This window comes from Letharia columbiana, assembly GCF_014066305.1.
Source record: "Letharia columbiana isolate WasteWater2 chromosome Unknown Sc0000010_s0, whole genome shotgun sequence".
Lineage (NCBI taxonomy): Eukaryota > Fungi > Ascomycota > Lecanoromycetes > Lecanorales > Parmeliaceae > Letharia > Letharia columbiana.
The window spans coordinates 357,125-382,557 of NW_023501047.1; the positions used below are offsets into that span (position 1 = coordinate 357,125).

The window sequence follows — 25,433 nt, forward strand, 5'->3', positions numbered from 1 at the left end:
CGACCTCTCGGTCACTCTCCAATGCCCTACTTGCCAATTGGTGTGATGAACACCTCGCAAAGACCAGGAGCAAAAGCCTGCTGATGTTTACAACGAAAACGTGCAGATATGAAAAAGTCAGCTGTACTTCCACCTTAATATCTTCAACCTAGCAGCACTCTGCACAAAGCCCTGTCTATCGACCGCCATGCTCGCCTCAGGTTTCACAGCGGCACCTGTGTCTCAATGTCTCTTCTTTGGCGTCATTGCTTCCTCGATACTTGTCAGTATCACAGACACCAAGTATCTTTTTTATATTCAGGTCGTACCGCACTTATGGCAGTATAAGCAGGCATGGAGGTTGCTGGTCTGGCAGGTAGGTCTCGCTCTGTTCAAGGTCCCCAAATCATGATACTCTATGAGGAGGTAGCAGTTGTTGAGGGACAGACTAAGGTTGACTTTTGCCAACTGACTAGAGCTGCTACAACAACTCCACAGAACTCCTGTTCGCCGCCATGTCACTCTACCACCTCCGCATCATTGAGCGCCTGTGGGGCTCTCGAAAGTTCGCCGTACGCATTCATCCCTGTATCTTATTACGATCATAGCTGGGCTGACGGACACCTTATGTAGTCCTTTCTCTTCAGCCTTCTCCCACCAACCCTACTCCTCCCTCCAATAGTCACAACCATGCTTCGCCCCCTCACATTCGGCGCCGTAAACCACCTCCCCGCAGGTCCTACGCCCCTTATATTCGCCCTTCTCGCTCAATACCACGCCGCAATACCTACAATCTACAAGTATCGTATTGTCACCTCTAAGTCCCCTTCTACATCTTCCAGCGCAAGCGAAGAACAAGGACCAGTCCTCAGCGATAAATTTCTAGTCTATTTGCTCGCTGGCCAGCTTGCCCTATCTTCGTTCCCAGGCTCCGCGATAGCGGCAAGTGTGGGCTGGATGGTTGGAGTGGCCTGGAGGGGCGAATGGGGACCTGGCGCTTGGGGTAGGTGGAGGGTACCAGGGTGGGTGGTTGGTGAGAAGAAGGCAAATACAGGCCAAGGGTTCGAGAGATTGAGGAGAAGATTGGAAGGCGAGGGAAGTGGCACTGGCGCTGATGGTAGAAGTGAGGGCGAGGCGAGAAGAAGAACACTGGGAAGAGGTATACTGGATCAGTTTAGAGGCGCTTTTTGAAGCATACGCATATATTACGCAGCAGGCTTCGCGATACCAAGAGAGATCGGGATACAGCATATGGACTGCTACGAAATTTCCAGTGCTTGCTCGGTCGGTGTCTTGTTCAAAAGACACAGTCTACATGGCCGTTTCTCCATGGGTTACAGTCAGGCCTCCTCACAAAGTAGCATAGTCTGGCTCGAAACCCCAAAAACCTGAGCAGTTCTTGGGCTCAAGCCATTGATAGATCCGAAGCAGTGATCTAACACCTGTACTCCATGATGTTTTATTTGGAGGCCAGCAAACTCAACAGTCAAAGAGATCTGGGGCGGTTCAAAGATCCTCTATACAGGTAAGCTATAAGAAGTAGCAAATGGACGTGGTTCTTAGGGGCTGTGCCGTCAATACGACTACGATGACAATCATCTACGGAAATGCGTAAAGCTTAAAGTTCGGCGAGCTCTGCTAAAGCGGCATCTCCTCTAATTGCCATGGAGTTGTGGATCTCTTGTAGCAGCACTAGTCTTGGTTGACAGCGGTCCGGGACAACGGCAATTTGAAGCACGGAGATTAGCGCCTTACGTCCGAATGATGATGTTAAAATGTTGCACTATTCAAAGACGAACACTCTCCAAGCCGTCCCTCATTTCTCTTAAATTCCGAATATGAACGTCTTCTGTGGGAAAAGTCTCTTGAAAGCTGTCTTTTCAACTTTGACGGTCAAGCCAGTCCTTCACTTATCACAGCAACACAACGCTCAGCGATTCGCATCAACAATGGAGTATACACGGCAAGCAGAACATATATTTCATTTGGTATGGATGTCGCGAAGGAAGCTGATAATGTTCCCAGATTAGGAGACTCGGGTCTCAAGATATCGAAGGTCATCCTTGGGGCAATGTCCTATGGCTCGCCCGAATGGCAAGGTTGGGTTCTTGATGAGGAGAAGTCGCTCCCTTTGCTCGAGCATGCCTATAAAGTTGGGCTGAATACATGGGATACCGTACGTAATTCACCTGATACCGTTGACGATCATCTCTCTTCTGACAATTGCTGACTTGGTACCGAGGCCGACGTCTACTCCAACGGCAAATCCGAAGAGATCATAGGCAAAGCCTTGTCGAAATACAACATCCCCCGTCAGAAAGTGGTAATTCTGTCAAAATGCTTTTTCGGTACCCATACATCCATCGACTATCTCCAAGTATGACCTCAAAACTGACCTGCCAAGGCGTTGACCGATCCGGCGCCCAACCTCGAATTGCAGCCCTGTCAAAAAACGACGACGAAATGGTCAACCAAGTCGGTCTGAGCCGCAAGCACATCTTCGATGCAGTGGATGCAAGTGTGAAGAGGTTGGGCACGTACATCGATGTTCTGCAAATCCATAGGATGGATAGGGAAACGCCGAAGAAGGAGATCATGAAGGCGTTGAACGATGTGGTGGAAAGCGGGAAAGTGAGGTACATAGGAGCAAGCTCGATGGCGGCATGGGAGTTTCAGATGCTACAGAACATTGCTGAAGCCAATGGATGGTAAGATCCCAACTGCTCATTGGTTGATTGCAGCTAAATTTTGTCCAGGCACAAGTTCATCTCCATGCAAAACTACCACAATCTCCTCTACCGCGAAGAAGAGCGAGAGATGCTCCCCTACTGCCGCGCTTCGGGTGTAGGTTGCATTCCCTGGTCTCCAGTCGCCCGCGGCGTCCTCACCCGACCTTGGGGCGATCGATCCACCAAGCGTGAAGAGACTGACAACTTCCTCAAATCTCTTATCCGAAGCAAAGAGACGGAAATCGATAAAAATATTGTAGATCGGTTGGAAGAGGTTGCGAAGAAGAGAGGCGTGGGCATGGCACTCGTGGCAATCGCGTGGTCGATACGGCAACAGTGTGTCAACCCGATTGTGGGACTCGGAAGTAAGGAGAGGATTGACCAGGCGGTCGAGGCGGTCAAGTTCGAGTTGAGCGATGAAGAGGCGAAGTATTTGGAAGAGCCGTATATAGCCAAGATGGTCCAAGGCTACTAGACGGGAAAAGTATATAAAGCAATGGCATAGTACGCCCTCACCCGGGAGCAGAATGATCAAGATATGCACACTCTCCTTTGGTAAGTGAGAGGCTGCATAGCCAGAGTGATCTCATACGGCTGATGCATAATTCTCAACATTCATGTCTGGAGCTGCCAAAGTCGCTCATCCTCCTTCGGCACTATAAACACCCTGCGAAATTGTTGGGGTTCAAAGGCTGTAGGTATGGTAGCTAAGGATTTTTCCCATCTTCACAAATCACCTACTTTGAGCACTCATCTTCATTCACTGAGAGAACCAATGGAGAGGGATATATGGGTAAATACTCTATCTCCTCCTTTCTGTTCTTCGAAGTCTTGACGGATCTCTCTTCTAGGTTTCCCTCTGGAATGTTGAGCCGAAAGGCAAAGCTCTGGGTTTCCAATGTCGCAGAGCCTCATAGCCTGGTCCAGAAAGGCCAGTCTGAGAAGGTCATCGATATGAACGCATATATGCATCAGTATTGCCGCGCTTGTGATGCGGTCCTTTAGAGGAGGAAGTCTGGGGGGTTGCTTGCTTGCACCAGCAAAAGACCTCTAGCTTCATCTCTCGCTCACGCACGTGACACGTGTTGGAAAATTCGTTAATTCGGGGAAAGCAGGTCATATTTAAACATCGTGATCGTACAGCCCCTACTTGAATTTGCTATAGACAACCAGGATTATTAGAAGAACGAGCACGGTGATGATCGCGACGGTTATAATCCGATTTGTAGCCATCCTGCACACACATCAGTTCGCAATCCAAAAGGTGCGGCCGTGTAGGGTGAAAGGGATGAAATACCTACGCGCCATCCCCCTGAGCGTCTTCACACTGCGATCCACATACCCCTCACTCTCCAACATCGTCGCCCTCGTATGCTGAATCGTCTCCCTTTGCAACTGCAAATCTGCCAGCGTCCCCCTTCCAATATCCTCCGTTTCATTTGCCACTCTCTGACTGTCCCTCAGCCGCTGACTGCTCCTGTCCAACCTATCCGTTCCGCTCAGTAGTTGCTGGCGCTGCTCGAGCTGGTCGTCTTTGGTTGGGTTGTCGGAGTAGCGGGAGCCGAAGAGAGCGGAGCGGTCGTCGGAGAGAGTCTTCAGCTTGCGTTTCGCGGCGTCGATGTCGGTTTCGAAGTTGCGGAAGCGGGGATTTATGCGCGAGCGGGTTGCGGAGGGTATGTTTTGTTTCTCGATGCGCATCATGTCAAGCTGGGGGGGGTCAGCATATCCAGAACCATGAGGGCAGGAACTGCGTGAGGAATGTGCGGAGAGAGGACATACCAGTTCATTGGCTTCTTCAAGTGAGCGCTCCGCTAACCGTACTGCTGATTTCCTGGGTTCACCGGATAATTCTGTTATTTGATCGAGCTTTTGACTGAGGTCTGCTTGTACGAGTTTCAGCTCGGCTTCATAGTTGCTGAAAAGCTCTGAGCCGGCGTCTGTATCCAGTGGGTTCGCCATGGTCGAAGGGCAGGATGTTGGCTGCTTGAGCGGCGGCTCTGGGCGGTTATGATTGTAGACCAAATAGGAAAGGATTTGGTTGAGAAGGGCACAGGATGTATCCAGCTGTCTTGAATTATGATGGTGAGCTGTCAAACCACAGATGTCAGAGCCGATGGCCAGACTTAGTTTGTCTGGAAGGTGTTGCAGTTGCAGGAGGCTGTTCTAGGCTGTTGTCATTGAAATGCTGGAGCTAGGCGTATATTTAATCCGAACACCGATATAGAAGTCATCAGCCGGACACGAATACGAGAGCTTTCCGTGACATATTCACGCCGCTTGATAGCCGTCAAATTTGTATAATGAATACCATTGAGGTCCGAAATCAGGCTTCTCTTTTTCTCAAAGCTCTAAGAAAACCGCCTGACTTTTGAAAGAACATTACCTGCGTCTCCTTCCACTCGTTTCATCTAGAGGCCTCTGGTACCTCGTTTGCGCCGCTGAAAAGCTTCTGTCTATCGTATATCATGCAGGAAAAGAAGAAAGTTGCCATCGTTGGTAGCGGCTGCACTGGCATTGCTGCACTATGGGCTCTCAAAAGTACCAATCACGAAGTTCATCTTTATGAGGCGAAGGATAGGCTAGGGGGCCATACCAATACAGTCCCTTTTAGATATGAAGGAAAAACTGTGAATGTTGATACTGGCTTCATCGTTATGAACAGCGCTACCTACCGTTAGTCCATGGCCTCAACGTGTGCCCTAAGTTGGCTCACGCTCGTAGCGAATTTTATTGCCTTTCTGAAAGAGATCAGAATACCCACTTCGCCGACTGATATGACCTTTGGGGTGTCTCGCGATCAAGGACTCTTCGAATGGTCTGGGACATCTCTCTCTGCTGTATTCGCTCAGAAATCCAACTTCTTCAGACCTCGGATGTGGCAGATGATCTTCGACATTGTCCGATTCAACCAATTCGCGCTGGATCTGCTTTCTGAGGAAGACGAGAGCGAAATCGACATAAGTGGAGCCAACGGGTCAGCCAAACACGTTGGGAAGCCTGCACGGCAACAAAGTATTGGAGAGTACTTGGACCAAGAGGATTATTCAGAAGCCTTTCGCAACGATTACCTGATACCCATGACTGCTTCCGTCTGGAGCACAAGCCCAGACAAAGCTTCGTTAGAGTTTCCGGCCATTACCCTCGTTCGATTTATGTGGAACCACCATCTCCTCACCACAGTGGCTGCTCGCCCAACATGGATGACGATCATAGGCGGCTCGAAGCAGTATATTGATGCTGTAATGCGTGACTTCCCTGAGGATCACATTCATCTCAATACCGGGATTCAATCCTTGAGCTTCTTAGAGAACAAACAGCTAGCTATTCATCGAACAGATGGTAAAAGAGAGGATTTCGACCATGTAATTCTAGCAACGCACGGCGATCAAGCAATGGATATCATTCGCAACATAGCCACACCACAAGAAACAGAAATCATGTCGGGATTCAAGACCAGTAAGAACACAGCAGTGCTCCATTCAGACCGCTCGGTATGTATCGAGATCACCAGCTTCTCTCAATGGAACACTAACATATCGAAGCTCATGCCAAAGCGATACGTTGCTTGGTCCTCTTGGAATTATATCACTACCTCCCCATCTCCCAACACCGCTCCGTCCGTCTGCCTGACTTACTGGATGAACCTTCTTCAGCACATTCCCTCCCTCTATGGTATGGTCCTTGTGACTCTCAATCCTCTTCATCCGCCCAAATCTGCACAAGGTAGTTGGACATATCATCATCCATTATACAATGCAGCTGCTATACGCTCGCAGAAACTTCTGCCACGCATACAAAACACAAGGGGCATAAGCTATGCGGGCGCCTGGACTAAGTATGGGTTCCATGAGGATGGATTCTCGAGCGGGCTCAAGATCGCCTTAGAGCATCTGGGGGCAAAGCTGCCGTTCGAGTTCGTGGATTCGACGTTTTCGAGAGGAAGGAGACCGGTGCTTGGGTGGATGGATCATACTGTGCGAGGCTGTATATATATGATAGGGCTAATTGTTTTTCTGGTAGGATGGGTGCTAGCTTTGGTGCCTCGGAGGGGTACGAAGAACATTGGGGACAAGAAGATCCAATAACAAGGTCTTGTTTTTCTTATCTTATGGACGTCGTTACTTTAAGTGTTCTTGTCGATGTCATTATTTTGCTTTAAATATAGCTCTGAACCGCCGTGGCCGCTTTGGTGTACGGCCACGGCGTCACACTTACTACGGATGCAGTGAAAATTTTCACAACAGGAGACTAAGTGACACAAAGAGTAAGTGTCTTTCCCAGGTTGTTGTGGCAATAATTCAGCAATCAACCAACCACCCTCAGAACCTGGCATCCAACCATCGACTTCCAACATTCTTGTTTGCACACAATCTACCACACACCTCTCATCTGCTATTAGACCACACTCTGGGTAACATGGGATCCATGGTCTGGCAGCTAGTCTGCTTTCTGCTCGAGCTCCTGAGCTACTGGATTGCGGCTTCCGAGCGCCTACTGCCCCTACACCTCTTCGCCATATTGGCTAGAATCTTCGTACTGTTTCGTCTGTTCTCGTTGCTGGAATGGCCCAAGAAGCTCCAGCTACTCCGCTTTCTCTTCCGGCGCTTGGGCATATACGTCTACAAAACAGCCAAGCCCATTATTCTCTCTCTCCTCTTGCTGCTACTGGAATCGCCGGAGAGTCTTCAACATTGTTTGATCGGAGCGAACCGAACACTGCATCGGCCTCTGCCCTCTACCTCGCGTCTTCTGCTACTCTCGCCTGAACTACGGCAACGAATATGGACAATGCTTCTCGAAGACTTTGATTGTGTTCATGTCAGAGAGGTAGCACCCAGAATCTACACCAGCTATGTCGAGCGGCTGCGTCTCTATATGGACATCAACCCCGAATACTCGACCATGTGGTTCTCGACAGAACCTTTTCCTCGTAGCTTGCAACTGCAGATCGCTTTCATTCAAAGCTGCCGTCAAATCGAAAACGAAGCGGGCTACGACCTTTTCAGCAACACAACCTTCTATTTCACGGAGGCCAAAGCGCTTGTGTCGTGGATAAGAAGCCTCACTCCTGCCCATAAATGTGACGTTCGCAATATGAAGATCAAGATGCCAAACGACTTCTTCAACCAATCGGGCATCACAGACAGCAGTCTCACCCGAGATGCTGTTCAGGTGCGTTTCGCTATGGAGAAGCTAAGCGGTCTACGATCGTTGAATATCTGGTTCTGGACTGATCACTGGATTCATACTACAAAGCATGAAGCCCGGCGCGTCTATGAGCTGGTTAGAAACGTCAAAGTCTCCGAGGTCCTGATTGTTCAATTGGTGGAAGAGACGCATGTCAGGTCTCGAGAGGCCAACTGGATGGAGGTGGGATGGCCTGCGGATAGCCAGGAGGAGTTTGCGTACGCTGTTTGGGCAAGGATTTATGATCCGGGAAGTGAGCTGCAACTGCTGGTGCCGGTTGAACAGGGAAGCCGAGCCAAGTTTGTGCTCAAAGTCAAGGAGTACGAGTATTGAGAGCCGAGAGCGGGAGGGCAGAAGAGTGGTAGTGAGCGAGCAACGGGGTAAATTGGCGGAAGCACAGCTACGTTCCGAAAGGACTATTCAGGCTCCTTATGGTCAAGCAACAGAAGCTCAATGAGGCTCACAGGTTGCTTGGTGAATGCTAGCAAAAGTTCCGATTCCGTCTTCAGGATCTCCGACCATAGTGCCTTTTGACCTAATGCCCAAGTGCCCCTTGTCCAAAACACCCTGGGATGAATGCGTAGGAAAGAATGCCTAGAAACGGATCCCTATCATCTATATTGCCTGCTCAAGATAGCCCCCGGTACTAACTCTTCTCTTAAGCTGAGCACACTCTCAGCCATCACAGCGAATGGGATACCGACAGCAAAGACCACTCCTTCGGGGGTCCGTCCATCCTTACCATTGGCCTGTCTCGTGTCCAATAAAATCTAATTGGCATGAGCTTTGAACACTCGCTACAGCGAATCCCAGCGCTCGGAACGTTGGTCTCAGCAATGCCATTGTACAATGTGTTCTAACCCAAGCATGTGTTGAGTCTTGTCTCTTGTGTGAGCTCACGCGGATTTCCTTGAATTTGCAAAACTATGGCTTACTACACCAAAGGTCTAATATCTCTAACAGTCGGCGCTGTTCTCAGTCACACACTCCACGTCGAAATACCTTTTGAATGCAAATGAAACGGCTACTTTTTCGACACGACTTTTTCGATATGCAGACAGCACTTGCAGCGTAGTTCGGTATGTTCGATATGAGGCATACGAGATTTTATGACAAAGTGTGTTCCAAGGGAAACGCTCGAGAATCTCTAGGAGGTGTTGGCTAAAGACTCGGAACAAAAGATTGTTTGGCATGTTCTCGCAACCATGTCCGCAATCACATCGACTCACACTTATGACAAGATCGCCGCGCCGGATGCAAAGAGCGGCCCTCAATGGAACGTCTTACGTTGGCAGGATCCCGTCTCCGCTCAAGGCTTCACCCTCGATATGGTCTCTTACTATGTACCTCCTTCACTGGTAGCGAGAGTCCATCTCTGGGCGAAGCAACGCTTGAACGAATTGAACTGCTTGAATACAGATTCCACGCCTCTCGACCTTCATCCTTCGTCAACAAGGATGGTCTCGACTCGCGAGCCTGAATGGATTGGAAACGCTTGGTGCTACGAGAGCCTCAAGGTCCAATTATGCTTCATTTTGGAGAAGAGGACTGGAGCTGCTACTGCAAGAATATGGTCATGGGAGGGCCCACTGGACGATAGAAGCCCGAACCTTCGTCACAAAGGGCTGATTGTTTACAGCGTGGTGCCTTGGCAGGAGAACTGTGCGCATCCAGATCGCCTAGACACTTTCCCATAAAACGAGAAGAGAGAAGGGAGTGGCCAAGTCATTGCTTAACGATCCCACCAGTAGCGTTCCCAGAGGAATAGAAATAATTGACTGCGATTAAGCGAAGTGTGTGCTCGTGACCAACCTCAAAGAATGATGGAAGCGTGGTACTGAGCTAGAAATGAGGAGGCAAAGACGGTCAGAGCCCACTATTCATGCTTCTGTGACACACGATAACTCAAAGTCTTTTGTTGGGCGATGGGCTTCTTTTAACATCAAAAGGTTGGCGACAGACAAATCATCGATTCATTTGGCCTTCGTCCACTGACTTTTAATACGGCGCGATATGTTCGCCTTCAGCTCTCCCTATAACAAACAATACTTGTTGTTCGGGGTAGAGACAGCTCTTCTAGAGTATCTTACTGTTGGTCGACCGTCTTAAAACCTTCGTGCTACAGTACACCGTGCCGGAGTTCTAATTGATCTGATAGGATGGTCAGGATGGACGTCCCGATTTCGCTGCTACCTCTCTGCAAACAGCATCAATGTCAGGCAGTTGCACTCCCATAAACCACCAATCATGATTCAACTCATTGACCATATCCTTGGGAATCTCGCCCCACTCAATCGTATCACCGCTCTGCGGCGCATCCTGCACCTGCTTCATCATCCAAAAGTCGCCACTTATCTGCGACAATGTCTTGAGACCACGGGACGTCCCCAAGTCCTTGTACCAAATGCTGTAGACCCCCATGAACGATTCCTGCTTCGCTGCCGTGGACTTTGAAGCATACCCCTTCTCGAAACCCCATTTTAACCTGCGAATCGCGGGATCTAGGTCGGTCGTTCCTGGTGCTTGCATGCAACTAGGAACATAGTAGTAATTGTCGCCAATCATGAACTTGTGATCGTTTTTTCTGTAGGATGTGAGCTGCAGGTCTTGTACGAGACCGTAGCGGCTGATGCGCAAGGCGCTGACAGGGACATCAACAGGATCCTTGTTTGGCATGGCCGGCACTTCGGGTTTCTTCTCATTGCTGAAAACTCTCCTGAGATCTCCGAGCATTGATTTGCGATTTCTCAAAGCCATGAGGCTTGCTGCCACAACGCTGGCTTGGTCCGCCACTGGGGAATATCGTGTCGTACTGTTCTACTAAAGCTGGGCCTTCAGATGTTCAGTTCAATATCTCCCTTGCAGAGTCTTGTGCGAAAGCTTGGTTAGGAAAATTGCGGCGTGATCCGTGATTAATACCAGAAGCGCTGAGAGGGTCAGGCAAACCCGGGTGAGGGAACGACGGAGGACAAACGAGAATATCATTAAATCTGGACCACTCAAGAAGATCCTCATTCTCGCTGCAAGTTGTGCTTACTGTAATGAACTCTGAACATCCCGTATCGAGACTTTCAATCGCTGACCAAAACGAACTTGAAATGGAGTCAGAGATTGTTTCTCTACGAGTATTCTCGGTGTTTCAACCTTGATTAAGCCTCCAGCCCAATGCTTTTTCGTATGATTTGTTCAATCTCTGTACACCATAGTTCCAAGATGGATGACTGGCTGTTTTTCTGCAGGCTTGTCTCTGCTATTGATCATTCATTCAAATTCCATAGTAAATGTCATGTTTAGTACTTGCGAGCCCAAACACTTTTGAGCACGCAGAGGCTAAGAAAGCGGGAAATTCCTTCGACAGTTCGCTAGGTGTGCAAGTGCAGTGGAAAATCGCTATGCAGAAAAGGTTCGGGTCTGCTCTTGCCCTCAAACCCCCTCTGAAGAATCGGGGACGGTTTGGTAGATCTGTACCACTGTCTGCACGCCAGTCGTTGACAAATATTAGCTTCCAAGGCCCAAGATCAAGTAATCCCCCACAGAACCATAGACTGATCTCTTGGGTCAATGGCTGCGGAGACAACTCCTTGGCTTACATACCATTGATCGCTTGAGGCTTCCTGCATTGGTTTCTGCCTTTTACGGGGCGAAAACCTCGCAAATTGTCCCCTGGCGCACCTTGCATGAAGGGTAGCTATGTTGCTTCCACGAGCAACTTCGCCTTTGTTCCCAACATGAGATGGCTCATCAGCTCGCTGGCATGCTCAGATTCGTCAAATCCATTAGCCGGCATATCGACTTTGACACGAACTTCCCGGAGTCCTTGTATGCTTGAAAGGATTTGTCGCGTATCCATCCATTCACGACGTTCACCCCAAGGATGAAGATACGGCCACATGTAGCATAGCTCTCTAAACAGAGCATATTCAAACTGCAGACTCTGAACAGAACTCAGACTTTCGGGCAATATCGCAGAGGTAAAGTGGAGGAAGAGCGGCAGTTCCGTGAAGCTAAAAGTGTTGCGGTAGAGCATACCTATGGCTTCGGTGTAGCTGAATTGCAGTCAATACGACTAGATGGTATTGCACATATTCAGAGATACTGACACCTGCCGGCAGCTCTGGAGTAAAGCTACCAAGCCCCCATCGGCCCGATCTGGTGTATTGCTAGGGCTCCATGTACTGAAAAGGTCTTTGTCCCTTGTCCGCCATGTGCTATACAAGTCCTCGTTGTTGCCATGAAAACATTCCAAGCCACGACATCGACCGTCTTCGGCTTTGCACCTAAAGTAGACCAATTTGCCATCCTTCCGGGTTGTGATATGAACGACACCCACAGGTCTGCAAAGCACCTCTTCATAGATCATCGTTCGCACCTCCAACGGCAATCTAGACATGAACATAGATCGGGACTGTTCCATTTTTGTATTTTTGGTCTCTCTAGAGACAGTGGGATATTCATCGTCTGGTAGAGGGGAAGGGGGACAACATTTCCGTGTGGGAGGAACCTTGAGGCGGTCTCTGGAGCGACTGCTATCACGCTTGGCTTGGCGTTTTAGAAGTCGACAGCCATTCAGGATACACGATAACGGCGAGGTCAAGGGAGCGTTGGCTACATGCATGGCCGGAACCGAGTAGACTGGGAATGAGAAGTGTTCACTTCCACTGGCTATGATCGTAGGTTCTGGAGATGGAGACGATTGTCCAGCATAGACAGGTACTAGTACTCGTACTAGCGTCCACAGCCACCACCGACCTCTCTCAATGGCGAGCGGCAGTGTCACGGTAGCCTTCTAGCAGGTTTGACTACTACATAAAGTAAGCAAGAGGATCTCTCCCCATTATCTTAATGATTCGTTATGACAGAAAATAAGGAACAGAAATGGCCACCAACATACACACACAGACCCTCCTTACTCTGCCACTCGAGCTCCGCAACATCTCTACTCGTGGATTCCAGAAGTGAGTTACTTGATATAAGCGAGGACACCAATAGATCAAGTGCATGCCGCTAATGTATCTATTGGTGTCCTCGCTCTATCAAGTAACTCACTTCTGGAATCTTGACTACTCCGAACTCCTCTCCTCTAAGCGCTCTGAACCTTTCACGCTCTATGACGACAGCAAAGGCCGCGAAATACACTCTAACCTCTGCCCTTCCATTCTTCGCACCAATAAACAGATTTACGAAGAAGCAATTTGCCATTTGTATAACAAGAACACCTTCCTACTCAAACTCAACCACAAACGCCCTATCTTACCACTATTCCGATCCAATCGTACCCCTCCCACAGATGTCTCAACAGACGGCGAATATGATGATCGCCCGAGGAAGCTCGTTACCCATCCGAATCAGCGCACAACAATCTACAAAAGACTTCATAAAGACAATTGCTGGCACCTCCCGTCGCTTCCAGGTTCAGGGCCAATATATCCGCATGTTTTGTGCCGCCTAGCTCACATCGAGCTGTTCATCGGAGCGTTTTCGATGTGCGGCGCGAGCAAGGACGGCAAGTTCTTCACGCATATTAGGAAAGTAGTCCTTGATATACTGCGACTACTAGCCGAGGAAGAAATAGAGGAGGGTCTGGTGACTAAGAAGACTCTGAGAGTCAAGGTTCGCGCCAAGTGGATTCCTGACAATCTTTTCCTCGGTGATAAGGGGCCCTCGCTGTCGCGGAAGGAGGGTCAAGCGCTGAAGGCTACGATGCTGGTGCTGTTGAAAGAGATCATGAAGCGGAGAGTGGTAGAAGTCAAGGAGGCGGTGTTGAATGAAGCGTTGGGCCGCAATGAGATCAAAACGGTCGATATTTATACGGGGGAACCGTTTCCGGAGTGAGCAAGGGTGCATGATAGCCCACACAAGTCGAGATATCTTAGAACGGTTAGCAGCCGACATTCCGTATACCACACCCGGTTGTAAAACCTACCGTGTGGTTCGAAGAGATGGGACAGTGCTGATACTCCAGCACTTCGTCAATCCAGCCCTCCATTGGAGCCCATAGAGTGTACTTGACGTCCCCCATTGTTTGCTCCTGTGCAATTTCGGCAATCCAAGTGGCCGACCTCTGCAGTCGAAACCAGACGGTATCCGCGAATCGAATTTGTTGGTCCTCAGTATATTCCCCACATTCCCATCGCTCATTCATAAACTTTCTCCATCCGACAACACAATAGTCACCGACACTTTCGTCATCTTGAGCGATTGACGTATACCTGTCGCCAAATACTTGTCCACCTGGTCTAACATATCGACGCAGACATGCAAGCTTTTGAGCCCATACAGTATTGCAATTGCAGAAACCATAGTACTGTAATCATGGAAATCCTCGGCTGTGAAGAGGCGGTTTTTGATAATAAGATGGACCTTGTGAAGAGACCACTTCTGAGTTGTTGTGAGGGCTGATCCAAAATCCCAAAGTAGCACCGGACGACCGAAGGAGAACGTGCTCGTCGTGTATACTAGCCGCTCCACTTCGCCATGTACCTGACGGCATGTTTGGAGAAACCTGAGTGACACTTGAGGGACGTCGTTGCGTAATCTTTTTTGGCGATTAAGACACATAGGGATTGATTGCTTGAGGTCGCCGACGTGAATAGGTATGGAGGAGCTGGTATTGGGAAGGGCCTTATGTCCATATATCTCAGGAGAATCCCTAGCACATACAGAATGTTTCAACCGCTGTGAGGAGCGGTCATCTAGGGAATGGAGTATTCGAATATGGAGGTATTTGTGGTGTCCAATTACTTCTCTCCATATCTGTTGCCTCAACTCAAATGGAAGATTAAGCGGAGTGGTCTTTTCGGTCATTTGTGGAACAGTGTTATATATTCGACAGTGCTAGTTCAAAAGCAATAAGACCGAGAGAGAAAACTACATTAAGAACCTGAAGAGGTAAATATAAATTTGTGGATGCATCGTTGATGCCTGAAGTAAGTAGATATGAGCACCCTGCATCCCTGACCATTCGAGACACAACGCGGAACTTCAAGCGCGACTGTACACGCGGCCAGCTAGGGTTGAGGGTGGAGGAAAGGGGAGATGTCGAGTGTCTAGAATAAGGGTTCGCCATCTCGGATGTCAGGAATGCAAGGTGATGCAGAACTCTTCCCGCTGCGCCCTGTGTCTTTGACTACCTGGCTCAGAACCGTGGTCAACGACCCCTCTGACTGACCGAAGGCTGCATGCAAGCTGCGAAAGAAGTCCCGTAATTGGAACAAACTGCACTATCGATGACCACAACATATGCCTGCCGGCTACTGCTCTAATTCGTTCGTCGTCCGGGTATCGACCAATATCCAGCTACACCAAACTCCACAGCCCAAACCAACCACCTTTCCCCTCTCCTCCCACTCGCCCCTAACTCTTACCCAATCCTCTTCAAATCTCATCTCCCCAGTGCCAAGTTGCCCACATTCTCCATCTCCCGCAGCCCAGACTTCGCCCTCTGCCGTCAGCGCGATAACGTGCCCAGATCCCACGCCTACCTGCAAGATATCCACCCCACCGTTGATATCCACTAGCCGGACTGTCTCGTCATCTGAGAACTTTGGTAAAGCGTGCATTCTCCTATCCTCACCAGCACGTCCACCCCAGATATACAGATCCCGATCCTCAGACACCGCGGCGCCAATCCAGCCACCGACGGCGATCTTGCCGATCGGGATACCGCCCAAGAAGGGAATTACACAGGGTGAACCGGCAGGATTGGATACGGTTGGATCTCGTCCAAGACTCTGAGGATGCAAGGCAGATCCGAAAGTCAGCACCTCACGCGTTACAGTCAACGCGGTAAAACTCGTAGCGGAAGATAGTAAAGAAAATAAAGGTGTTTGAATAAAGTGAGTGGCCGTTGCAGGCTCGCAGACCAGGAGGCTCTGGAAAGATGAAAATAGTTGGATCTCGATCTTGGCAGTAGGTGGAGAGAACAGAAAGTGCGGTGTACTGTCTGACAGTGAGGGCGTGTTTCCACCGGAATGTCTCTTTCGGGACGCGCTATCTGGTCAAAGTCAATAGGTATGAGGGGCTGATATGGAGAGGGACGCACTGGTGCAGATGCAGACTTCACCATTATCAGCAATTGCAAGATGCTCAATCGCCAAGCTTTGCTGAACAATGAAGCTGTCTTCGGGGAATCGGTGCTTCTTAAACTCTGGGCCAACTCTGCTGCCGCAGTCGTCGTGATAGAGAAAGAGACATCCATCTGTAGTTAGGGCACCGAGTACGCCGCTCGTATCCCCGAAAATGGTCTTGATGTTTCTCGGTGGTGGACCGTCTATCAGTGTGGGATAAAGTCCCGATGGGCGGTATCCCTGATGGAGAAGAGTCCCATCACTTTGAATGACTGTGGAACTCCAAAGTGCACACGACACGTTGATTTGAGGCGACCTCAAGACTTTCCAGAATTGTGTGATCTCGTCTTTGTGATGGTCTTGGTTATGGTCGAGTTGATGGTGCGTATTGAAGCCACACATGTGTAGCTCCATGTTGTTCCTTGCAGACCCCGAAGAAGATAATCGGAAGCGTTCTTGTCTCCCTTTGGATGGTTGCGTGGGTCTTTCACTAGAGCACTGAGCAATCAAAGTTGCAAAGCCCTTGGAAAATATAGCTGAGAGCTGTGCATTTCTTGTGCGTTTCAGAGATAAGACATGGACAACCAACGCAAAGCTGAAACATTCCTCCTGGTGAGGGGCAGAATTATAAAAAGACACTGAGCATCAGAGCCAATGGAGGGAAACGCGGAACGAAAGACCTCAAACGCAAACGTTCACGAAATGAATCCCGAGAATTGTCACTGGATAAGAGCGGTTTGAACGAACCAGTTTTGTATCATTTAACCAGCATACCTGTATCTACAATGATGTAAGCACATTTTGAGGCTCTTATGGTCGAAGGATTGTTGGTGTTGGCAAAATGGCTTCTGTACGGAGGTCTGCACCAAATGCCCCGGACGCCAAGACTCCCCCACCCAAAACCCGGGATCCCGCGTTGAGTGTTGGACGACTCTGCTCCCCAAGTTGCGTCGTCTCTCGTTTGAGACTTTGTGCTGTTGGGCTGTGCGCTTAGAAGTGCTTCGGAAATACTGTACCTCTGGCCTGTATCACGCCCAAAGGAGGTCCCTAGAGTAGTTCAATTCATGCTTCATGCGAGGTAGCTCTAGGGTTTCCCACTAATGGGCTGCTTTCGGAGAGTAGGGCTAGGGCTGGTATTAGCGCTGCTCAGGATTTTAGGTGCAGACCTCCGAACCACTCCATGAATTGATATGCCAGATGTTCTCAAGTCACCTTAACGGATAGGTAATCGGGAGTCGTCTCTGCCAGATAAGCCAGATCCAGATGGAGGGGTCGACTTGTCAATGAAGCGGAATCAAGGCGGGCTTGAAAGCTCAACATGGACTTAAGCGCAGATGCTTTGCGGGGAGACATCCGGCCAAATGGTTCACATTTCCACTCCTCAAACTACCGGCTGGCAGACTTGGGAGTGACGTCAAGCGACTGAAGCCTGCTCATGGGTAGGGTCGATGCATGTCTCCTGTCGGATGCTGCTCCTTCTCCGCTTTGCGGGAAAAAGCCTTTCTCATCTCACTTTTATATGAAGCCGTTGCTCTTCGCTGTCCACAGAGTTGTTTTCATCCACAATACTACTACACCTTGACCAAAGCAGCTTAGAAAATATCACAGTAATATCGTCACCATGTCAAATACCAAGACCGTCTCTGTTCCTCACCTCAATGCCACTGCAGGCTACCAGTACGTACTTTCGGAGTCCGTCTTTCCCCTTTGGGACCCAAATTGGAGTCCTGAGACATATTTGGGAGTGTTCACTTTGTAGACATCTTCCAAAAGTTCAATACGCGCCCTCCAATAGGCAATACTAACTTCAAAATTATCCTCCAGAATGCCCCATCCCTACGACCCATCAAAACCCACCCTCGTCCTCGTTAACTCCTTCACTACATCCTCCGACCTCTACGCTGGCCAGTATGGCAACTCCAAGCTCACCTCCGCAATGAATCTCCTGGCCATTGAGCTCCTTGGTCATGGCAAGACCCGGACTCCGCACGAGAACTTCACGTATTGGGATACTGCTCTCATGAACCTGCAAGTCATGGAGTCATTGGGAGTCAAGAAGGCTTTTGTACTCGGTACAAGCCAGGGTGGTTGGATTACCGTGCGGATGGCATTGCTGGCGCCGGAGAAGATCGAAGGAATCGTGCCTCTAGGCACGAGTATGGATAGCGAGTCGGAGCGGACGAGGTCGTTAGGTTGTTGGGATGGAATCGATGCTTGCACAGGGACGATCGACAAATGGACCACGACAAAGGCTACTCCCGGTTTTGAGCCTGATGACCACTGTACGGCACTTTTTGAAATTGTCACTTCTTGTTCGAGACTGCTTTCTGAATTGCGAGACATGTTGGAGAAACAAATTACCTATTTGACTCCCTCTTTTTCACTCCTCCAACATGTCTTGTTAATCAAATCTTTGTCTACCAACGGGAATGCTGATTCCGAAATGTGCTAGTCTGCAACTTCCTGATTGACATTGGGTTTGGAAGGAATTGTGACAGCAGTGTTCGAGACTATTGGAAAAAGACAATCAAGTCCAACTACCAAGGCAACGATGGCAGAAAGAGGGCGAGGATGGCTGCTATCAACCTCAGGGACAGAGATGGGCTACATGGGAGGCTTTTCGATGTCGGATGCCCAGTAATGTGGCTCCACGGTACAAGTGATGTGGTTTACTCAATCGCAAACGCGGAACAGGAAATAAAGATGTTTGTGAACTCTCCGGAGGCTAAGCTTGTCACTATCAAGGACGGGCAGCATTTCTTGAGTGCAAGTCATCCCAAGGAGGTAGATAATGCTTTGATTGAATTTGTGGGAAAATGGCATATGTAGAGTCAAGCTTTTGAACTACTAATAGCTTCCAAAAAGACTCCCTAGCATAACAACACATGGATAATCCTACCACTCTCTTTATCCAAGGAGAGCAGTCCAGTGCTTCCAAAAATGTTTTGCCTGATCTGTGCTAGCCAATTGAAGCCCGTAGGTCGTCGTGAAGGCGTGGTGACGAGTAGGCGAGTACAGCCCCACAGAACTCCGCACAGCTTTGTAGACTCAATCACGATATATGCACACATACAGACAGGCATTCCATCATGCCCCAACAACCAACCATCGTCTGGAGAGTAGGAAACTGGCTAAGAAACCGGATCTCATCACCTGATGACGAGGGGAACGAACGCATATCAGAAGAGCACGAACAGCGCCGAGCAGAGGAAGTAGAACATAGTCAAAGACGGAGGGTGATAGAGTACAACTGTTGGATAGAGAGACAGCGACGGATTGAGCATAACCTGCGATTACAGAGGGAAAATCAAGACGAGCTACGCAATCCACGAAGGGGACCTTTTTTGTATAGGCCGAACTGCTGCAAGTACCGGAGGGTGTGGAGAGAATCAGTAGAAGTCTTGTCCTGGACATCGAAGAGAGCGGAGTGAGATTTAGATTCGATATTATCCAAGTGTATAACGACCACGTCACTTGGGCTGTGACAGCCAGTTGGCCGGGACAGTAAGGCAAGGTAAGCGCATCTTTATGGTAGCCTTCCCAAGTTCCAATCCCTCGATTGTGCTCTTATTTTATGTGAAAAGCAAGAGATGTTGAAAGATCGTGGAGTGGTTCCACTTGAGAAAAGCTAGTTCTCGCGGTTTCAAAGTCTAGACTGTACTTGGTTTGGGCTGTTTCTTCCCCAGCGCTTAGATGCAGGCCATCACAGGCCGCTCAAACCAATCACATCCCACCATTAGCCTCTCCCCAGTCATGTATAAACCAGCGAGGGGACGAATGCCACTCATCTCTGCGCTTCGGAAGTGTCTGCATGATCTTTCTCTTCACTTTGTCCAAAGATGCGCTGTTAAGAGGAGAATCGCACAATGTCTTCCATTTTCCTTCTCCATGTCTCATACCTACCACTACTCCAAGCTCTCTTCATTACCGCAACCACGGCTTCACCAACTGACATCTGGCACGTTAGCATTTGGGAGGCGCCGGCACCTCCACCAGGGAAAGGCCCACCACTCGACGACCACTCCCTCCGAGATCTCTCTTACCTACCAGCACAGATTGCCTCCATAATCGGCGCATACGTCCTCTCTGTCCTAATCATCGGCTCTGCCATCCTATTTGTTGGTCGGCGTCTTCGTCGTGCAACTCAAGCTTCACCAAGAACGCTCTCAATGGAAATGATGAAGCCTGTGAAGCATGACGTCTCCAAAGCCTTCGACCCCTCTCCAGTATCTCCTTCGAATAACAATCTCTATGGGCCAAGCCCAAACAGCACGATTGATATGAAGAACAATTGGCCAAGCCCGCAGAACAAAAGCGCTAGAAACAGTGATGCTTGGGGCTCTATAGCCAAAGGTCACAGGAAGCAACCGTCTGTAGTGAGCAGCGTTGTGACTTTTGATGAGAGTGTGATTGAAGACGACAAGGAAAGGAATCAGAAGGAGATGGAGCGACTGTATGCTGCGGTGATGGAGCATGATGAGAAGAAGTCCACATCTGTCTCTCATCTGCCAGACGAACAGCGACCTCAAAGCCCACCAGAGCTGCAACATCTTCGCTCTACGCAGCAGCCATTGGAACCTCCACCTCGCTCAGACACTGTGTCCCCTGCTCGAATCGCAACAAAGTCACCTCGCGCCTCTTCTAGACCTAAGCCCCTCTCATTCCACAGCCGCAACTCCTCACGTTCATCACTTGGCAGCTTCAGCAAGAAACGCGGCATTCGCAACCTTCCCATCTCTCCTCCAATGGGCTCTCCGGACCTTGCTCCAGGGTACAACGCCGGATACGGCGAAGCAGAACCACTTACTCCTAGGGTCTATGATGACCCAGGTCCTCCACCACTCACACCACCTCAACGAAAAGCATCTCAACCGCGGGACAATGTGATGGATGCTTCGCGGCTCAGTCCGAGGAACGTGCAGTTTCAGGAACATTCCATACCGTCTATTCGAACACCACGAACCTCTGTTCCCGCATTTCCAGTGATCGAAACAATACCGGAGACATATAATCGACCAGAAATGCAGAGCAGGAACAGCAATAGGTCCAAGACAAAGCGTACGCCTGCTCCTCTCGCACTTCGCACTCAAGCTCTTGTTGGCTCTGGGCCCGGCTCGAGCTCCAGCGCCCAGCACCATCCTCTCCGCAGTGCTCCTCTCCCTTTGCGGAACCAGCACCCAACCAACTATAACTCCGACCGTCCTCCATCCATGATCAAAGCCACAGTGCTCGAGCGCAAAGCGCCAAATGTTCAGAGTCTTCGTACGCCAATGACTGGAGTGCCGATGACACCGTACAGTCCGTATATGCCACGTACCCCGCTCACACCCATGACGCCGAGTAGGCTTGTCACGAGGGCGGAGCGGAAAAGGAGGGAGAAGGAGGAGGGAAGGAGAGTGGCGACGATTGATGACGCTGTGGAGGAGGAAGCTGATATGTAAGTGGACCTCGCGGAGGCAGTCGCTCCTGTTTCTGTAGGGCACTACGAAATATCACATACGTCGCGACAATGGAGAAGCTCTCACCTAGTCCTGCACCGCGTTTGGCAACTTCAAGATTATTTGTCGTTAAGAAAAATGCTAACTCCGAGACTTGCAGGTGGGGAGATGCCTATCCATGATTGAACGTTGTAGGACGCGAGTGAAGGAGCTTTTCAAATCAGAAAATTATTCTATTCCGATGTAGTTCCGTGGGAGAGAGCGTACAGGCATAGCGAAAGCAGTTTGTGGGTTTGTGGTGTTGTGGTGTGTAATTTTATCATCACTAATGCGAATACCCTCACGTCACAACACAAACATCAGTTCATGACATAGCAACTTGAACTTTTCCACACTCCCTGCGCAGATCAGCTTCAGCTTTAACACTAGCAAAAATTTGGCGCCCACATCGCTCCTGACATTCTTCACGATGCTACTTAAAGGTAACTATTGTCGTGGCAAGCACAACCCAAAGATCCACAAGAGCAGTGTGAGTCAACAGTACAGAAGACACCCCCAGCTGTTCAACGCGGCCAACCTTGCCGGAAATTGTGACCAAGCAGGAGCAAAAGGAAACAGTAGGGGGTGGGATGCTGAGATGCTGATGTAAGACTGCAGGTGCCTGACGTACTCTACAATGAAAGCTGATCACCTCTTCTAGTCGTCCTGAGAGAGATTCAGAGGAGTCCGACACACATGGCATAGACATGGAACCCAAGACAGTCGAGGAGAAGACCATGGACTCGGCTGAATGGAACCGATTAGACGAGAACGAAGACGAGGTTGTTTCGACCTTGGAAATGCTTCGGGACGGTCCCTCCATCAATTCGCCCATGATGGATTCACCAGTGACAATGAAGAAAGTCATAGTAAAGTTTTCATCGAAAACCATGAAATCAACCGATTCAGAGCCTGAGGACTCGGATGAGATGGATACCGCTACTACCACTACGGACCATGATACGGATGCTACCGCAAGTTCAGACGAGACAGATACCATTCGAAATGAGGGTATGCTTCCAGTCGAAGACCTCTACCCAAAGTTTACGGTCGAGAAGTATAACAAGAATCCAGCAGGAGAGCCCGACAAGACAGGTGCCATCAAAGACTATAATATGAATCCATTCCGAGAGTCCGATGAAACATCCGCAACCGGGAACCACAATGTGGATCTAGCAAACGAGCCCGTCGAAACATCTACTTGTGCGGACCACGAACAGAAACCAGCAAAGGAGCCCAACGAGACTTCCAACACTGCGGACCTCCGAACGAGCACGGTCGAATCCTCCAACAACAAAAAGGTTGAATACAGGCCATTCAACTTGCTAGGCTGTCCCGACAACGTCGTTCACCAGATCCTCCGTTGTGTCCTTTTCAGCGATGAGCAGATCAAGCCATTCTGGAATGTCGGCGCCCTCGAAGTCGCCGCGGAAGAGTCAGGAAAAGAGAACTTCACCACGGTTCTCGTAGCTTTCGCGGGCAGCAAGAAGCTCGTCGACGAAGCCACTACGATCCTCTACGGCGAGAATGTTTTCAAACTCCAGCACGCCAAAGTCTCACTGTGGTGGCTCGAGCGCATTGGATCCAACATCTCCAAGATCAAACGCCTTGCGATTTCAGTCGAAGAGGGTGTGATGGACCAATTCGGGACTCGTTCCGAGACGCTCTGGTACTCGATCTTCCTCTTGCTCGAAGCGAAGCACAGACTCCGGTGCCTGAAAGTCAGCTTCGCGGATTGGGGCAATGGGGTTGATGAGGGTGATGGGCTTGATCCGGACAGGGACATTTACGTCTGGGAGCCGCGACATGGTATCCTTAGGACGCTGTTGAGCTTCCGAGGGCTAAAGTTGGCATTCATTACGCCAGGACCCTACGTGGGTGAGTGCTACGCAGATTTGCTTCAGGATGCTCTTATCATGAGTCCGGGCCAGTCGAACGAAGAATTGACCGAGTTTGAGCAAGAGGTTGAGGAACCGAAGAGAACCAAGTACCTGTTCTAACGGATCATCAAGGCGTTGTCATAGGGGCTGATGTGAAGGGTATGTGCACCGGCATACCGGAGGATGCTATCGTTCTGGACCGGGGTCAGACGAGCAACGACTCGTTCATTTTGAGCCAGATGTTCGGGGACCGCAGCGGGCGACATACACATTCTTACGCATCTCCAAGGCCATGAGGCTTTCGTTGGACATCCTTCCGCGATCAGACCATCGTCGTGTTCCTTGACGGTCGGTATCCAATGATGGCATCCGAACCCCGCTTCGTCAGGCTCGCCGCATTACACTTTTGGCCCAACGGGTCAAGGGAACCCAGTCATATTACCGCATTTGGATGCTCGCCGGCCGAGCAGCGAGCAACACCGAGCATTAATACGTGACGTATTTTCCCCTCCACCTCCTTTCGTCTTTCCCTTCCATGCGGTGACTTTTGTCGGTACGTCGGAAACCAAGTATAAGTAAGCCCTTTGCTCTCCGCTCCCTCTTCCAGTGCGCCCTCAGCGCGAGCACCATGGCCTCACTCACCCCATCGTCCGTCATCCACATCCATGCCTACCCGCCCCCCATCTTCACCTCCGCCCCCGTCCCCGAAACAAGCCCCTCCTCCTCCTCCCCCCCCTCCTCCTCCACCGCCACCGTTGCCAAAGATCCCACCCCCCCAGCAACCCCGGCACCCCCAACCACGGAACCGGAAGCCCCCACCTCCCACCTCTCGACCCCCCAACTCCTCCCGGCCCCCCGGACCCTCATCCCCGCCTCCGCCCTCGCGGCCAAAGCCACGTCGACGAAGACGACCGGCGCCGCCGCCAAGCCGGTCGTCACGCGGGAAGGTCCCGTGGAGGTCGAACCGCCTCCTCCTTCTTCTTCTTCTTCTTCTCCTCCTTCTTCTTCTTCTTCTTCTTCTTCTTCTTCTTCTTCTTCTTCTTCTTCTTCTTCTTCTTCTTCTTCTTCTTCTTCTTCTTCTTCTTCTTCTTCTTCTTCTTCTTCTCCTTCGTCGTCGTCGAAAAAGGACGGAAAGGCGGTGGCGGAACGGCCCAGGACCAGGAATGGGTATTTGCCGGTTGGGACGGACGTTGCGGGTGGTGGTGGGATGGGGATGGGGAAGATGGGGAAAGCGGGTGGGGATGGGGATGGGGGGGAGAATTGGGTGAGGTATCGGGTCGTGGAGAGTGGGATCACGACGACGGTGGAGGGGTTGGAGGGGGGGGGGAGGAGGACTGTGTGGGTTTTTTTTTGTTTCTGTTTTTTTTTTTGTTTTGTTTTTTTTTTTGGTTTGTTTTTTTTTTGTTTTGTTTTTTTTGTTTGGGGGGTTGGGGTTTTTTTTGGTTCGGTTTTGCGCGGTTTGTTTGTTTGTTTGTTTCGTTTTGTTTGTTTTTTTGTTTCGTTTCTGCGCGGTTTGTTTGTTTGTTTGTTTAAGTGCTGGTAGGAAGATCGGGGATGAGATGGTTCGTTGGTTGGAGGGTTGGAGATGAGTGGGATGGACGATGGCGGGTTATCGTCGTCGTGAGATAGACTGCTTTTTCATTCCCTACTGCTTCTGCTTCGGCTTTGTTTTCTTTTCTCTGTCCTTGTCTTTGTTACCCCACTCCACTCCGATAACACGTCCTGTTGCATCATCTTTTTTCCCTTACTTACTTCCTTGCTTACTTCCATACCACCTCCCTCACAAAAGCAACACTGACGCTCGTATCGTGCGTGCAGATGGGTGCGAACGGATAGGGAAGTTACCGTACGTACCGCTTTATCATGCCCACATGCCCACATCCATCCATCCATCCATCCATCCATCCATCCATCCCTACCTCATCCATCCATCCACACAACATCCCCTCCCCCCCCCCATCACAATCCATCCATCTAACAGACAGATCCAGGTCCTGATCGAGCCGGCCGAGGGGGACAAGGCCAAGGAAGAGAAGAAGCAGAAGAAGAAGGAGACGGTCGTGGGAGGGTCGAGTGCGAGGCGGAGGGCGAGGGTGGCGGGGTCGCGCTGAGGGG

The 25,433-nt window shown here is 50.1% G+C and overlaps 15 protein-coding genes across 15 annotated transcripts; 11 read left to right on the plus strand and 4 right to left on the minus strand.

Annotated features, from left to right (window-relative positions):
* Positions 1 to 187: 187 nt before the first annotated feature.
* Positions 188 to 1,170, plus strand: HO173_003977 (uncharacterized protein; the record flags this gene model as incomplete). Its single annotated transcript, XM_037305901.1, has 3 exons — positions 188 to 355; positions 456 to 551; positions 613 to 1,170. The coding sequence occupies 3 exons, from the start codon at positions 188 to 190 to the stop codon at positions 1,168 to 1,170; spliced, it is 822 nt and encodes a 273-aa protein (XP_037167094.1).
* Positions 1,171 to 1,928: 758 nt separating this feature from the next.
* HO173_003978 (uncharacterized protein) lies at positions 1,929 to 3,183 on the plus strand (the record flags this gene model as incomplete). Its single annotated transcript, XM_037305902.1, has 5 exons — positions 1,929 to 1,942; positions 2,005 to 2,155; positions 2,222 to 2,327; positions 2,384 to 2,687; positions 2,736 to 3,183. 5 exons carry the CDS (start codon positions 1,929 to 1,931, stop codon positions 3,181 to 3,183), a joined length of 1,023 nt encoding a protein of 340 aa, XP_037167095.1.
* Positions 3,184 to 3,854: 671 nt separating this feature from the next.
* On the minus strand, positions 3,855 to 4,667 carry HO173_003979 (uncharacterized protein; the record flags this gene model as incomplete). The annotated part of the gene is made up of 3 exons (XM_037305903.1): positions 3,855 to 3,942; positions 4,006 to 4,415; positions 4,488 to 4,667. 3 exons carry the CDS (start codon positions 4,665 to 4,667, stop codon positions 3,855 to 3,857), a joined length of 678 nt encoding a protein of 225 aa, XP_037167096.1.
* A 506-nt stretch (positions 4,668 to 5,173) lies between these two features.
* On the plus strand, positions 5,174 to 6,793 carry HO173_003980 (uncharacterized protein; the record flags this gene model as incomplete). Its single annotated transcript, XM_037305904.1, has 3 exons — positions 5,174 to 5,381; positions 5,430 to 6,199; positions 6,251 to 6,793. 3 exons carry the CDS (start codon positions 5,174 to 5,176, stop codon positions 6,791 to 6,793), a joined length of 1,521 nt encoding a protein of 506 aa, XP_037167097.1.
* Positions 6,794 to 7,124: 331 nt separating this feature from the next.
* HO173_003981 (uncharacterized protein) lies at positions 7,125 to 8,228 on the plus strand (the record flags this gene model as incomplete). Its single annotated transcript, XM_037305905.1, has 1 exon — positions 7,125 to 8,228. The coding sequence occupies one exon, from the start codon at positions 7,125 to 7,127 to the stop codon at positions 8,226 to 8,228; it is 1,104 nt and encodes a 367-aa protein (XP_037167098.1).
* Positions 8,229 to 9,100: 872 nt separating this feature from the next.
* On the plus strand, positions 9,101 to 9,592 carry HO173_003982 (uncharacterized protein; the record flags this gene model as incomplete). Its single annotated transcript, XM_037305906.1, has 1 exon — positions 9,101 to 9,592. The coding sequence occupies one exon, from the start codon at positions 9,101 to 9,103 to the stop codon at positions 9,590 to 9,592; it is 492 nt and encodes a 163-aa protein (XP_037167099.1).
* Positions 9,593 to 10,058: 466 nt separating this feature from the next.
* HO173_003983 (uncharacterized protein) lies at positions 10,059 to 10,628 on the minus strand (the record flags this gene model as incomplete). The annotated part of the gene is made up of 1 exon (XM_037305907.1): positions 10,059 to 10,628. One exon carries the CDS (start codon positions 10,626 to 10,628, stop codon positions 10,059 to 10,061), a length of 570 nt encoding a protein of 189 aa, XP_037167100.1.
* Positions 10,629 to 12,902: 2,274 nt separating this feature from the next.
* Positions 12,903 to 13,727, plus strand: HO173_003984 (uncharacterized protein; the record flags this gene model as incomplete). Its single annotated transcript, XM_037305908.1, has 1 exon — positions 12,903 to 13,727. The coding sequence occupies one exon, from the start codon at positions 12,903 to 12,905 to the stop codon at positions 13,725 to 13,727; it is 825 nt and encodes a 274-aa protein (XP_037167101.1).
* Positions 13,728 to 14,033: 306 nt separating this feature from the next.
* Positions 14,034 to 14,699, minus strand: HO173_003985 (uncharacterized protein; the record flags this gene model as incomplete). The annotated part of the gene is made up of 1 exon (XM_037305909.1): positions 14,034 to 14,699. The coding sequence occupies one exon, from the start codon at positions 14,697 to 14,699 to the stop codon at positions 14,034 to 14,036; it is 666 nt and encodes a 221-aa protein (XP_037167102.1).
* A 446-nt stretch (positions 14,700 to 15,145) lies between these two features.
* Positions 15,146 to 16,375, minus strand: HO173_003986 (uncharacterized protein; the record flags this gene model as incomplete). The annotated part of the gene is made up of 2 exons (XM_037305910.1): positions 15,146 to 15,888; positions 15,937 to 16,375. The coding sequence occupies 2 exons, from the start codon at positions 16,373 to 16,375 to the stop codon at positions 15,146 to 15,148; spliced, it is 1,182 nt and encodes a 393-aa protein (XP_037167103.1).
* A 1,207-nt stretch (positions 16,376 to 17,582) lies between these two features.
* HO173_003987 (uncharacterized protein) lies at positions 17,583 to 18,790 on the plus strand (the record flags this gene model as incomplete). The annotated part of the gene is made up of 3 exons (XM_037305911.1): positions 17,583 to 17,638; positions 17,786 to 18,243; positions 18,414 to 18,790. 3 exons carry the CDS (start codon positions 17,583 to 17,585, stop codon positions 18,788 to 18,790), a joined length of 891 nt encoding a protein of 296 aa, XP_037167104.1.
* Positions 18,791 to 19,050: 260 nt separating this feature from the next.
* HO173_003988 (uncharacterized protein) lies at positions 19,051 to 19,392 on the plus strand (the record flags this gene model as incomplete). Its single annotated transcript, XM_037305912.1, has 1 exon — positions 19,051 to 19,392. The coding sequence occupies one exon, from the start codon at positions 19,051 to 19,053 to the stop codon at positions 19,390 to 19,392; it is 342 nt and encodes a 113-aa protein (XP_037167105.1).
* Positions 19,393 to 19,827: 435 nt separating this feature from the next.
* Positions 19,828 to 21,581, plus strand: HO173_003989 (uncharacterized protein; the record flags this gene model as incomplete). The annotated part of the gene is made up of 2 exons (XM_037305913.1): positions 19,828 to 21,398; positions 21,560 to 21,581. The coding sequence occupies 2 exons, from the start codon at positions 19,828 to 19,830 to the stop codon at positions 21,579 to 21,581; spliced, it is 1,593 nt and encodes a 530-aa protein (XP_037167106.1).
* A 287-nt stretch (positions 21,582 to 21,868) lies between these two features.
* Positions 21,869 to 23,438, plus strand: HO173_003990 (uncharacterized protein; the record flags this gene model as incomplete). Its single annotated transcript, XM_037305914.1, has 2 exons — positions 21,869 to 22,044; positions 22,100 to 23,438. The coding sequence occupies 2 exons, from the start codon at positions 21,869 to 21,871 to the stop codon at positions 23,436 to 23,438; spliced, it is 1,515 nt and encodes a 504-aa protein (XP_037167107.1).
* Positions 23,439 to 23,946: 508 nt separating this feature from the next.
* On the plus strand, positions 23,947 to 25,429 carry HO173_003991 (uncharacterized protein; the record flags this gene model as incomplete). Its single annotated transcript, XM_037305915.1, has 3 exons — positions 23,947 to 24,656; positions 25,137 to 25,164; positions 25,310 to 25,429. 3 exons carry the CDS (start codon positions 23,947 to 23,949, stop codon positions 25,427 to 25,429), a joined length of 858 nt encoding a protein of 285 aa, XP_037167108.1.
* Positions 25,430 to 25,433: the final 4 nt, after the last annotated feature.